Below are 12,866 nucleotides of genomic sequence, written 5' to 3' on the forward strand. Positions count from 1 at the left end.
CAAAAGCAAAACAATGCCCGGTCCCATCCTCCGCGTGGCCATCACCCAGGCTGAGCCTGTATATCTCGACCTAGATGCCACGGTTGAGAAGACGGTAAAGATCATCGAAGAAGCAGCCCAGGGCGGCGCGAAGCTCATTGCTTTCCCGGAATGCTGGATCCCGGGGTATCCGGGGTGGATATGGTGAGCAAATTTAGAAGCCAAATTACCAACCCATTTTTTTTTTTCTCCCCGCCTCATGAGCACCATCAGCCGCTAAATCCCCAATGTAGGAATCGCCCCGTCGACCCAGCCATGAACACCCGCTACATCCAAAACTCCCTCCGCCTCCACCCCACCCCATCCCCACAACTCCTCGCCGTCCAAGCCGCCGCAAAACGCAATTCCATCGCCGTCGCCCTCGGTTTCTCCGAAGCAACTCCCTCCCACTCCCTCTACATCGCCCAATGCCTCATCTCCCCAGAGGGCGAAGTGCTCCTGCACCGCCGCAAGCTGAAACCCACACACATGGAACGCACCGTCTTCGGCGACGGGAACAACGACGCCACCATCGGCCTGGACAACCTGTCCAACGTCGCGGCTGTCGATTTCGGACAGCCGATCGGCGCCGTGAAGGTCGGCATGTTGTCTTGCTGGGAGCATGCGCAGCCGCTTCTGAAGTACCATGCGTTTTCTCTGGGCGCGGCCGTGCATGTTTCCATGTGGCCTCCCGTGGATCCGCATGCGGGCGTCGATGGCGAGGGCCTGTGGAGCATGAGCGCTGAGGGAGTCATGGGCCTTAGCCAGACGTGTGCGGTGGAGGGGGGCTCGTTTGTACTGCATTGCACGGCTGTGTGTGGGGAGCAGGGGGTGGAGACGCTGAGGACCAAAGGCGGACTGCTTTTCCAGGAGCCGGGCGGTGGGCATAGTGCGGCTATTGGGCCGGATGGGAGGAGGTTGACGAAGGCGCTTGGGAACGGCGATGCGGCGGTGGAGGGCATTGTGTTTGCCGATTTGGATCTGGAGAGGATTGTGACGAATAGGGGGTTTTTGGATGTTGTGGGGCATTATAGTCGGCCAGATGTTTTGTGGCTGGGGGCTGATAGGGCGGGGAGGGAGGTTGTGGTTGGTAGGGAGAAGGGCGGGAGAGAGGGAAGGGAAGGGAGAAGTCAAGGGGGTGGATTGATTGATTGATTATTACTGACTGATATGGGATGGAGAGGATTTGGGAGAAACTCCGAAAGGTGAGGGATTTATTGATTCTTTTTTTCTTTTTCTTTTTTCATTATTCATTTATCTAGAGATTGGGGGGTTCCGCCGTGGGTTTTCAGGGTATTTTCAACATCCGGTGAGTATTACCGCAACGCACGGATATAAAAAGTGAGATCATCGTTTTTTAATGAAGGCATGAATCCGCATCTTATTATCGGTGCTGTGTGCATTTCCTCCAAGTGCCGTTCCTGGAGCTGAGCGTGTTCATGTCCGATCTCACAGGGGGGGGGGGGGGGGGTTGCGCAGTCACGTAGCTAATCCACAGGCGAATAAAAATTCGCAAGTGAAGAAAAGATCAGTTCAAAAAACTATAGAAGAGGAAGGAATTGAACTCGCAATATCTGCTATTTAAAAATCAGGAAATAATCCCAGCTGCTGAAGCTGTGTGCATGTTTAATACTCTCCATTCTTTATATAGCTAATTGAAGAGTTGAACTGTCCGTGTGAAATTTATCTAGTTATAGCTGAGGCTGAAGAGATTCTACTACTTTCAGAGAATTTTGAACCCAACGAAATGAGAATCAACTCCTTGATCAGTGTGTTTTAAGAATATGAACTAATCATCGTTTTACTTCGTAGTATTTTATTTTTGATAATTTCTACTTGCTGAGAACTAAGTTTCAAATTCAATCAACACTAACTAACGGATCCAAACATACGTGGAGGCACGCATCAGGGTATTCGCAGGATCCGCTATCCCCGCCCAGCTCTGCCACTGTTGAATTCAACGTATTGTATACGGGATTTAACAGAGCCCGCTATTTCATCTCACTGCTGAGCCTGTTACACAGCCTGTTCACGACGGAGGGAGTCATCGGGGTGCAGCAGTTGCAACGTGCTGAGCATGAGAGAGCAAGCTGCTCCGAGCCTGGAGTTCAATTAATTCAGTTCAACTGTTTTGCTTGAGAGCGGATGGTTCAAACTGAAATAGTTAGTTTGGGAATATTCCGAATCGATTCCGCTCGGTTGGGTTTTGGTTGAGGCAATCGACATACATACATCGGTTTGGCTGTAGACACGCGAGTTAAACTTATTTGGAGGAACCACGTGGTCCCAACCTGGTAACTAAATTAAGCTTAAATAAGCGCCCGAGATCCTCGGAACCATCCACGACTATCATATAATTAGGAGGATTATCATTATCATTATATCATTTTTAGTATTAGTATTAGTATTAGTATTCCCATCTGCGGTTTCGAAACAGCGTCAGATCTCTCACACCTCAAACACTCTCTTAACATAAAGACAGATTAAATGCTGTCACACCTGCAGCTTTTAGCAGGGCATACGGAAAGTTTCCATACGGCAGCCTATCAGTGTAGATATGACGGTGAATCACTTTGCCAGAGAGAGCCCACCACACTCTCTTTCTATGGCAGTCCACCTGCGGATCCCCGACCGCTTCTTTGCGCAAGCAAAAATTTGGTGCCGATCGTGCTGCTGTCCAAGGAGTCAATCACCCGACGGGATACCAACCTCCCTCCCGCCTGCTGCTTATCCAAGCGGAAAGGACATGCAATCTCATTCTCGTGGTGCGGCGTCGAGATGGCTAGGGGCGATTTATCGTCGCTGGCGGGCATAGGCAAGACGCAGTCGTACACCAGCGCTTGACACTTCCACCCGTTTTCTCCACGCGAAAACTCTCTTATGTAGATATGCTACAAAACTACGGATTTCGCGGGATAGCCAAGGCGCAGCAATCATGCATCAAACAGTGGAGAACCTAGAGCCCCTGGTGAGAGACCACATCACCGCTGTTGTCACCGTTGGCGACACGCAGAAGCAGGATGGCGGTCGTATTCCTGACTATCCGGCGGAAATATATATATATATATATTGCGCTTGGGAGACTTGGTTTGCAATGGCATGTTGATCGTCACACCCACTCATGTGTCTATGGCGCGGATGCCCCTGAGGCAGCAAAGCATTTAATTTCCACGTTTAATGCTATTAGGGGATGAGGTTCATGAAAGTATGTACCAAAACACGAGAGACGGCGCCGTTAAAAATCTGTAAGAGAATTGATCCCTTCTTTTTCTACATCTTACCCTAATCCGTACCCCCTGAAGAGTATATTTAACCAGTTGACAAGTTCATCACAATGGTATCTCCGGGTATCACAAACGGTCAAGACGCGCTTCAAAATATGCATCAAGAACAGCGAGAGTCTTAAGAATTCTAGATATAAATACCAATCAACAGATTCTCGAAAAAGTCCAACATCCCTCGCCGAATCTACAACTCACAATCTCGCCCTCGCCTTTTTGTTCTCACGGACTACAAACCCTCTCAACCCGCTCCTCTCCCTTTCCTTTAGCACTCGTCGCAAAATCTTCCCACTGGCGCTCTTCGGCACGGAATCCGTAAATTCGATCTCGTTCACCCATTTAAACCTAACCTTCCTCTCCTTAACATACTGTATCAGCTCCCGACCAACTGCCTCGGATCTCTCCACGCCTTGTTTAAGGACAACGTGTGCCTTTGGCCGTTCACCTGCATAGTCGTCTTGTTTGCCGAGAACAGCAACGTCAGATACATTCGGGTGGCCCAGGAGCAGATCCTCCAGTTCCGCCGGCGCAACGGCGATTCCTTTCACTTTGATCATTTCCTTGATCCGATCAACTATTGAGAGAAGCCCTTCCTCATCCATGCTGCCAATATCTCCTGTATGGAAAAAGCCATCCTGGTCAAAGGACTCAGCTGTCGCGCCCTCATTTCCCAGATATCCCATTGCGATTTGCGGGCCCTTGGCGAGAATTTCACCGGGTTTATTATATCCCAGTTCTTTCCCTTGGTCGTTGACAATTTTGATTTCGGTCGACGGGATCAAGTCGCCTACCGTCGCCGCATAGTCATAGCTAGAGTATTTTTCAGAGTGCGATGAGAGACAGCCGCATGACTCGGTCATCCCGTACCCTTGTCTAAATCCTACATCGGGAAATCGCTTAGCAAGCAATTGAATCACTTCTTTACTAAGAGGCGCCGCGCCACAGGATATGCGCTTTACGCTGGATAGGTCATACTGGTCTACGATTTTGTCCTGGGTGAAGCGGATGACGATTGGTGGGACGAGGATGAGTTCGGTGATTTGGTATTCGACGACGGATTTGAGGGTGAGTTCCATTGTAAACTGCGGGAGGAGAATTACTTCGTCGTTTTGATGCACTGGGCTGTTGCAGAATCGGATAAGGCCCGTGACTGTCAAGTGCGGATGCGAAAATGGGATGTCAGTGCCAAATCAACAGGGGGACCGGCGCCAATTCTGCTGGTATCTAGTATCTTCTGGGGTGCATGTATCTGCAAGAGGGCTTACTGTGGAACAGCGGCAAGGCTCCAAGATAAGTTTTTGATCCAGGGGGGGTGATGGTCTTCATTTGCAAGCATTGGGCTATTACATTGTAGTGCGAGAGCATAACCTATGATGAAAAGTTAGCAGAGGGCAGCTCAACGGTATATATAGCTTACGGCACAACTCACAGCCTTCGGCAACCCAGTTGTTCCGCTGGAAAAGTTCAAAAACCCGCAAAGATCCTTGTTCGTCTTCCCTCTCGGAATCGAATGCGGTGGAATCTGGCCTTGCTCGCCATGGCTCTTCCCGATCCTTTCAAGATCCTTAAATGTGGTAAAGCCGTCGGCCTCCCCTTTCGAGCAGGAAAACATGCTCCTGCGGAATGCCAGCATTCTTAGCAGCAGCCACGGCAACCTGTAATGAATTTGGGCCTGTCATGAGGAATTTCGTCTCGGCCTTTTTGAGGGCGTATGACATCTCCTCAACGTTGTATGCCGGAGAAGCTCCCGCCACCTTGCCGCCTGTACAGTAAAATGGCACACCCAATCGTCAGCCCTTGTGTGAATAACTATGGAAACGGACCTGTGAAAGACGTACCGGCCCTGATCCCGGCAAACATAGCCACAGGATACCAGATTGTATTCTGGCTGAATAGCGATATCGTATCTTCCTCTTTCATGCCGTATTTCTTCACCAATGCGGTGCTCACATACGTTGCAATTTCCTTTACTTGGGCCCAGTTGACCCTCTCTTTGGTCGCAGCATTGGTATACCCGGCTAACTCGCTCGGCTTTAGTTTGTGAAGAAGGGAAAATTCTGGGGATTCGAAGAGCCAATGCCAGACAGTGATGTCTTCAGGAACTACGCGTTGGATCTGTTAATTAGCAGGAGACGCAAATGGTGAACTGGATATTCATTTGGGATGAAGGGTACGTGTGGAAAACGAAAAGGAAGCATCGTAAACCTACCCTCGACATCCGGATGTTTCGACTTAAACAACATTTTCTCGCCGTTTAACTACAGGCAGGCAAACCTCCCTCGGGAAATGAGAGATAAATACACGCAAAACCAGACTCAAAAGATCAATATCGTTATTCTCTGCGCCTGGGAAAAAGCCGACCTTTGCTGAACAGAGAGAATGAATTATACTTATATCTGTGATTCTCGGTTGTTTTATCGAAGCCCGCAGCCCATCGGGACTTCGGCAATCGGGTCGCTGATCTGCTCCGCGAGCCCTCGGGAAGTCGACATCGAGCCAAAAGTAACTGGCTAGAAATACTAGCAGCAGCAAGACGTGTTAGATCTCTAATCCTAACCCCAACCTAATCTAACCTATGGTGTACTTTTTTCTTTTTTGGCCATCGAAGATGCCAAGATGACTGCTCAGGACAAAGTAGACGAGGTGATTCGAAGGAAATGGGAATAATACATAGCTAGATGACATGTAGTTTAAATAAATATAAATATAAAAATAAAAATACAAGAAAAATCCCAAACCAACCCTTGAGACAATACTTATAATACTTTTATTTGAATGATACATTCCACAGTCCTCAACCCACACCTCTATTAGCCCTCAAAGAATCCTATCATTCACATGAACCTTTTCCTCGGGCGTCTTCTCAATCCTCGTCGTAAACAGCGCCCGCACCCAACTCCCAACCCACCGCACATAATGCTTCACCAAACTAGCCCGTTTCCGAGTCTTGCCCGTCGAAGTTCGCACCCTTAGCATGTAGTACAGCGCGACAGCCGCAAACACATTAAACCCAATATACGCCCAACCGAGCCCGAAATTGCGCCAGCGCTGTGACCAGAATACCTCCGAGCCAGCAAGGAACTGGTCAGCATTTCTCAAAGAGCAGTACCTGCATCCCTGCGTTGCGTTCGGGTCTTCCAGTTGGCCCTGGGCACCCGCAGCGAAGAACTCCGCCAGATACTGTCCGCACGTGGCACCGCTGGGCGGATCGAAGATGGCGAACTCGTTCTCGGCGCAGTTGACGATGCGGTTATGGAGGCCCGTGGCGGCCAGACCACCCACGGTGTAGGTCAAAGGCGAGACGCGCCACATGAAGATCCAGAAGCCGGGGAGAGCGCGGGGAGGTTGCATGACGCCGTTGAAAGTGAGGGATAAGCTGAATAGGGTTGTGGCGATGTGGCCGGCTGTTTCTGCATCGGGAAGCCCTGCGATTACCATGTGGGCGAAGGTGGAGGCGAATATCATGAATTGGACCGAGTAGATGAGGAATATGCCTTGCTGCTCTGAAGTTTGGTTCTTGCCGAAGACGGGGAAGTATAGGGATGCCCAGACTACGATGCCTAGGAGGATTTGGTAGGGGATTTCGACTATGATGTTTGCGAGGAGGAAGGCTTTCCAGCCGTAGGTTCGTGATGGACGTTCGCGGACTTCGAAGAGGGAGCGTTGGGTGACGAATCGGGGCATAATCTGAACAATGATGTCAGTGTTTTTTTTTTTTTTTTTTTTTTTTTTTTTTAAAAAAAAAAAAAACAAAAAATGTCAGTATGGCGATTGCGAAATAGGGTGCGCATACCTGTTGGACCAAACTCGTGAAGATTGTTGTCAACATGAATATCGCGAAGAGCGTATTTTGAAGCCCCGAGGACGAAGAGTTTTGTTTGTAGAATGAGAATCCTCTGTGGCAAACATTAATACACAGAACCGTTACTCCATAAAAATCTCTCTTAAAGGGAGATAGATCCACTTACATGAAGACGGCAGACATGAAGCCCAACAAAAACTTCCCCCAAATGTATGTCGGTGTTCGCCAGTATTGCTGGAAAACTCGAAACGTAACGTAGTAGATCTGCGAAGTCATGGGCATCGCAAACTCCTGTGTCACGGCTTGTTGATCAGCCGTAGGATCGTGTTTCTCTGCCTTCTCCGCGTGTATACGATCCAATTCCTCCTGGACCTGCTTCGCTTCTTGACTGTTATTCCACACCGCCGCCCAATCCTGCATCGACATACCACTAGGACCCGCCCCCACAACGTTCAGCATGTATTCTGCTGGATTCTCGTCAGGACGGCAGCGCTCAGCACCATGGGTCGCGAAGTAATTGAGCATGGTCTCAGAGTTCTTCCCAATTTCGCCAAAATAGACCGTCTTACCACCTTTCGCCAGCAACAGCAGTCTATCGAACTCTTGAAACAACACCGCGGACGGCTGGTGGATCGTGGAGAGCACAGCTTGACCATGGTCAGCAAGCTTCCGGAGAAAAGTAACAATCGCCCATGCACTTTGTGAGTCAAGGCCGGAAGTTGGTTCGTCAAGGAAGAGCAGTAGTTGCGGTTTTGCAGCCAGTTCAACCCCGATGGTGAGAAGTTTCCGCTGCTCAACATTGAGTCCTTCACCAGGGTTACCAACAACCGCTTCCGCAAAATCCTCCATGTTCAACATCTTAATCACGTCTTCAACAAACTCGTATTTTTCCTGCTTGGAAACGCTCTTTGGCTGTCTTAACATTGCTGAAAAGCGCAGTGCCTCGCGTACCGTGCTTGTCTCGAGATGTAGATCTTGCTGTTGACAGTAGCCAGTTTTGCGCTGGAAGGATAGGTCAAGGGGCTTTCCATTGACAAACATATCCCCCGTGATAACTCCGAAAGAAATGCGTTGCGCGAGCGCGTCGAGCAGGGTAGTTTTGCCAGCTCCAGAGACGCCCATCAGTGCCGTAAGTGTACCGGGTCGAACCCAACCAGAAACGTGGTCAAGGATCCTTCTATCCTCTCCCTTAATCGTGATGTCATAAGTTACATTCCTCCATGTGAAAACGTCAGTCTGAGGGGGAAGGACGTTGGTTTTATCTTCTTCGTTCTTGGAATTAGCCTCAGCAGCTGCAGCAGCAGCAGCAGCAGCAGCAGCAGCAGGAGGAGCTGCTTTGCCATTCTCTTCATCGTCTTGTTTCAGCATATATATCGGAACATTACCGCGGCGGAAAACAAGAAATTCTGCGGTCGAGGCTGAGGCAGTGTTCAGCTGCGTCGCAGTAAGATACACCACGTAGAAAAAGACCTGGAATGCGAAGATGAAGCCGAGATTCCGCCAGATATGGGAGTACTTGTAGCCATATTGCGATTCTACCCAAGCATCGCCGGACACCGATCTCTCGCCTGGCACCGCCCCGGCAATTGGACACTGGAAGTTCATTCCTTCTCCATATGGCGGGACAATCAGTGCACATGCGTAGCGTTGGTTATGTACTTCGTTTACCAGGATAGCTTCGAATGCATATGCCACAGGATTAATCCAGCTTATCCATTCCATCCATGGGCGCCTGTCACAGGGGATTTTAGCATAACATCCCCAGTCAAGAAAACGAGCAAGATACCAGAACCATTAAGCGGAGAGACACTTACATATATGACCGCTGAATTGTGAAACCCGTATATATGACAATAGCCAAAACCATGACTCCCGCGAATGCGAGAGCCTGGGAAATTGTCTTCGTCGCAGCGGCAAGCGTCCGGAATATTGCAGACATAGTTAACATGGTGATGAAAGTGAAAAGGAAGAAAATGAAGAAATGATCCGCCTGCCGTCGCAAGTCTCCGAGGAAGTAGATGATTAGGTTGAAGACAGTGCTAGTTATCAACTTTATGGGAATATCGGAAACGATCCCTGCAAAAGCTTCGACGCAGGAATAGTATAAGGCGTATGATACGTGTTTGGAGACGATAGGGCGTTGGGAGTCTTTGTTATGTTAGTGACTGCAAGATGAAAGACCAGGTTGGGAAAGACCTTACAAAGCCTATAAAGATTCTGTCAGTAACCATCACTTTTTTTTTTTTTTTTTTTTTTTTTTTATTTTATTTTATTTTATTTTATTTGGAGCAGCGAAGTAAAACTTACGTATTAATTTCAGAAATAGAAAGCAATGCATTGAGCAGAATAGCAAAGAACAAAACCGAACCCTTCGAGAAAAAACTGCTGGTAACTTGTGGCGTGTTAAAGTAGAGCGAGCCGATAATCAAAGACATGATCAGTTGCGCCATCACCCTGGAAATCGTCGATGCTTTATCATTCCACAGGCGCTGGTAGGCACGGGTAGTACACAGCTTCACCTGCATAAGTATGGTTATGGTATACGGTGATTTCGGGCGAACGTGCTTTGCCTGCGCCTGGTTGTGGGCCTCGCGCAATTCTCCCAGCGCCGGCCCGCCAACGGGATGTTCATCCTCGCACTGCTCAATTTCAGCCTGCATGTCCTTGAATTGCTGCGAGTTGCGCCAATACGTCTCAAACTCATGGGCGGTTCGGGGAACTTTGGATTCAAACCCGTCCCTGACTCTCCGCTCCATCGGGTTGGTGATAGAGGTGAGGAAATCGCCAGTTGTCTGGCGGGGCGGGCAATACCAGCCCATGTCTTCGAAATACTTCTTGGCTGAGTTAGCGGGACCGTAGTAGATCTGGCGCCCTTCGTAGAGAACAACAGCTTTGTCAAACAAGTCGTAGATTGCCTGGCTGGCCTGGTAGATGGCAACGGCCTGTGTAGCTCCCATGACATCAGAGGCGATTCGCAGCGCCTTGGTAAACTCAAGAGCTGTAGCTGAGTCAAGCCCCCTGGTTGAATTGTCCCAGCAGACTACCGGTGCGCCAGAGAGCCCAAGCTCCGCAATGCTGACACGTTTGCGTTCGCCGCCACTGACGCCTCGGACGTAGTCATCACCAACTTTGGCGTTGACGGTATGGCTTAAGCCGAAAATGGCCATGACCACCCTTGCAATATGGTGAGAGAACTCCTTCCTCTCCATGCCCATCACTCTTGCAGAAGGAGTCCGACAAGCAGCAGCAAACTCCAACGTCTGTCCAACTGTAAGATGGGGGAAATGTTTCTCATCCTCCGCACTGTACACAGCTTCGCCGCGAAATTCCTTCTTGAACGTTGTCTGGGGAATACCGTTGTATTGAACCGAGGCCTCCTTGCCCAGCTCAAGCCCATGTGTTTCTCCACATATGGTCTTGAGAAAGGTGCTGCATCCACTCCCGGGCCTCCCCAGCACGACAAGCATCTCCCCCTCCCTCAACGCTCCATTGAAGTTGTTCAAGATCCGCTTGCGTGTCTTCCGCCCAACCCCAAACGTCTCTTGGAACCGGAAGAGTGCCATGATCGGTGTGGAGACGGTGCTTTGCAGCTGCAGCGCGGGCCCGGAACCGTAGACACTCAGGTTCCTGAAGGTGATGCCGGTCCGTCGTCTCTTGAGCCCATCCTCCTCCATCAGCTTCATAAGCATGCGGGCCCATTTGTAAAAGTCGAACTGCGGGCTGGATGGGTTCAGCACGGCATCTCCGAGTTGGAGGCCAGCAAGGGTATCTATCCGTGCTAGGGAGTCAGTAGCAGTGGAATGCTCGTCGGCATGGGAGAAGACGGAGGCTATTCTCGAGAGCTCTGTATTTCGGTCTCTGGTTAATGTTCGAATGAGATTAAACCTGGTATCCTCGTTAGAAGAAGAATCACCATTGTTTGATTCATCTTCATCGTCATTGCAATCGTTTGCCTTCACGTTCGGAAGGTATTCTGGATCTTCGTGAAATGAAGATTGCGGCGAATCGCCCGCCATTTGTTCTTGGAGAGAGTTTGATATCGGGCACAGCCTTGTAAGGATTCAAAAAGAAATTATACAGATATATATATATACATATATATATATGTATATAAGAAAAAGAACGAGGTAGTTCAATAAACTAGAATTACAGCCTGGAACTGTGAGACGAAAGAGATGTGGTGTTATTTGCCCACTACTGGAGTATAAATTGCCCCGGGGAAAATGTGTTCCAAGGTGCTCTCTTGGGGATTATTACAGAGATTGGGCAGTTTTCCAGCCTGGAACTCTGGGTTTGAGCAAGGCGAATCTGGTCCTGCCAATTGAATGAATGGGGATGGGTGTTGAGGGCAGCTGGTTTCACATTGTCAGCTAGAACATCCCAAGGACCCGCCTCCGTCGCCGGATCTGTGTGGATCATAACACCCATCATGCTGATCTTGAGCATGATGAAACCGGATGTGACGAATTATGTACGATACGACCAGGCAAGATGCTGTGTCTCTAGCTAGCCAGACCGTGCTAGATGTAGAGTGCTCCAGTGGATAGTCCGGAACCTGTCGAAGGTGGTGATGTCAGAACTTGCAGGATTTTCTCGTTTCGTATGTTGAGGAAGTTCGTCCGAGGTTTGTCTTTGGCAGCCGGATCAAGAACACCCTTACCTCATACAGTTAGCGTGGGAGAGCGGGAAAATGTGCTTAGTCAACCTGTCCCCGGCCAATGAAATGCTCCTCTCCAGGCACCGCCATGAGCATTACTAAGCACCACTCGAAGCTTTGATCCGAATGGAATCGCCGGTTCCGCGTGGAGTCGAACAACTACGGACTGCGGGATACGACCAGAGGGAAAGAAGGCGACAAGCGACATCATTGGCCGCTCCGACACTATATCGATCAAGCAGCCGGAGCCGTTCTCCCATTTCCCGCAGGAGAAGGGAAGATTAGGCTTTCTCTCCTCTCGGGCATACCAGAGCAATCACGGGGAAATTCCCTGACTATGCAATTACATTGGAAAAGGCATGGACGCGGGGGCGGTGACTCAGTTATTAGCAATACCAAGTGAGTGAGTAACTAACTATAACTAACTAGTTAACTAGTTATACTAACAAACTAGTGTAGTTAACTTACAGACGAGAAGCATAACGTTAAAAGCGCTTCTGTGAAAGACCCGCGCTGCCGCCACACCAAAGACGCGCCCGGTGTGCTGCGGCTTTGATGGTGGGTGTGGCTGACGGCGTTATGACGTCACGTCGAACCCAGTTCCAACCCCACTCCAACTAGCGAGTTAAACAGCCCAACCCAACACGGGCAAATAGGCGAGAACTCCCGTCACGTGCCCAGGCGGCGACTCGGGTTGGCTGCTGCCGGCGCCAAGCCCCACGGGATCCCACACTGCAGGGTAAGCCCACCGCTAGTTACTGCTGCCAACGCACATAACACACCACACACCACACACGACGAACTCCGAACAACAACAGCACAACCCACGGCACACCACGCACACCACGCACACCACGCACACCACGCACACCACGCACACCACGCACACCACGCACACCACGCACACCGCACACCGCACACCGCACACCGCACCACCGCAACCACCGCACCACCGCAACCACCGCAACCACCGCAACCACCGCACCCACCGCAACCACCGCACCCACCGCACACTGCTACACCGCACCCACCGCACAAACAGCACCAACCGTGCAACAGACCAAACCTCCCTCTTCTCTTCCCTGCCCAGATCCCTCCCCCCCCCCCC

At 50.1% G+C, this 12,866-nt stretch overlaps 4 protein-coding genes across 4 annotated transcripts; 1 reads left to right on the top strand and 3 right to left on the bottom strand.

The window, feature by feature from the left end:
• Positions 1-13: 13 nt before the first annotated feature.
• On the top strand, positions 14-1,173 carry PAAG_06015 (aliphatic nitrilase; the record flags this gene model as incomplete). The annotated part of the gene is made up of 2 exons (XM_002792181.1): positions 14-183; positions 273-1,173. The coding sequence occupies 2 exons, from the start codon at positions 14-16 to the stop codon at positions 1,171-1,173; spliced, it is 1,071 nt and encodes a 356-aa protein (XP_002792227.1).
• Positions 1,174-3,368: 2,195 nt separating this feature from the next.
• Positions 3,369-5,542, bottom strand: PAAG_12136 (hypothetical protein; the record flags this gene model as incomplete). Its single annotated transcript, XM_015847664.1, has 7 exons — positions 3,369-3,429; positions 3,498-4,449; positions 4,565-4,667; positions 4,729-4,863; positions 4,910-5,061; positions 5,138-5,401; positions 5,509-5,542. 7 exons carry the CDS (start codon positions 5,540-5,542, stop codon positions 3,369-3,371), a joined length of 1,701 nt encoding a protein of 566 aa, XP_015702739.1.
• Positions 5,543-6,116: 574 nt separating this feature from the next.
• PAAG_06017 (pleiotropic ABC efflux transporter of multiple drugs) lies at positions 6,117-11,117 on the bottom strand (the record flags this gene model as incomplete). The annotated part of the gene is made up of 6 exons (XM_015845763.1): positions 6,117-6,986; positions 7,093-7,195; positions 7,268-8,833; positions 8,916-9,249; positions 9,303-9,307; positions 9,409-11,117. The coding sequence occupies 6 exons, from the start codon at positions 11,115-11,117 to the stop codon at positions 6,117-6,119; spliced, it is 4,587 nt and encodes a 1,528-aa protein (XP_015699989.1).
• A 504-nt stretch (positions 11,118-11,621) lies between these two features.
• On the bottom strand, positions 11,622-11,966 carry PAAG_12137 (hypothetical protein; the record flags this gene model as incomplete). Its single annotated transcript, XM_015847665.1, has 2 exons — positions 11,622-11,761; positions 11,843-11,966. 2 exons carry the CDS (start codon positions 11,964-11,966, stop codon positions 11,622-11,624), a joined length of 264 nt encoding a protein of 87 aa, XP_015702740.1.
• Between the last annotated feature and the right edge of the window lie 900 nt (positions 11,967-12,866).

The sequence above is a fragment of the Paracoccidioides lutzii genome, assembly GCF_000150705.2.
Source record: "Paracoccidioides lutzii Pb01 unplaced genomic scaffold supercont2.16, whole genome shotgun sequence".
NCBI classification, from domain to species: Eukaryota; Fungi; Ascomycota; class Eurotiomycetes; order Onygenales; family Ajellomycetaceae; genus Paracoccidioides; species Paracoccidioides lutzii.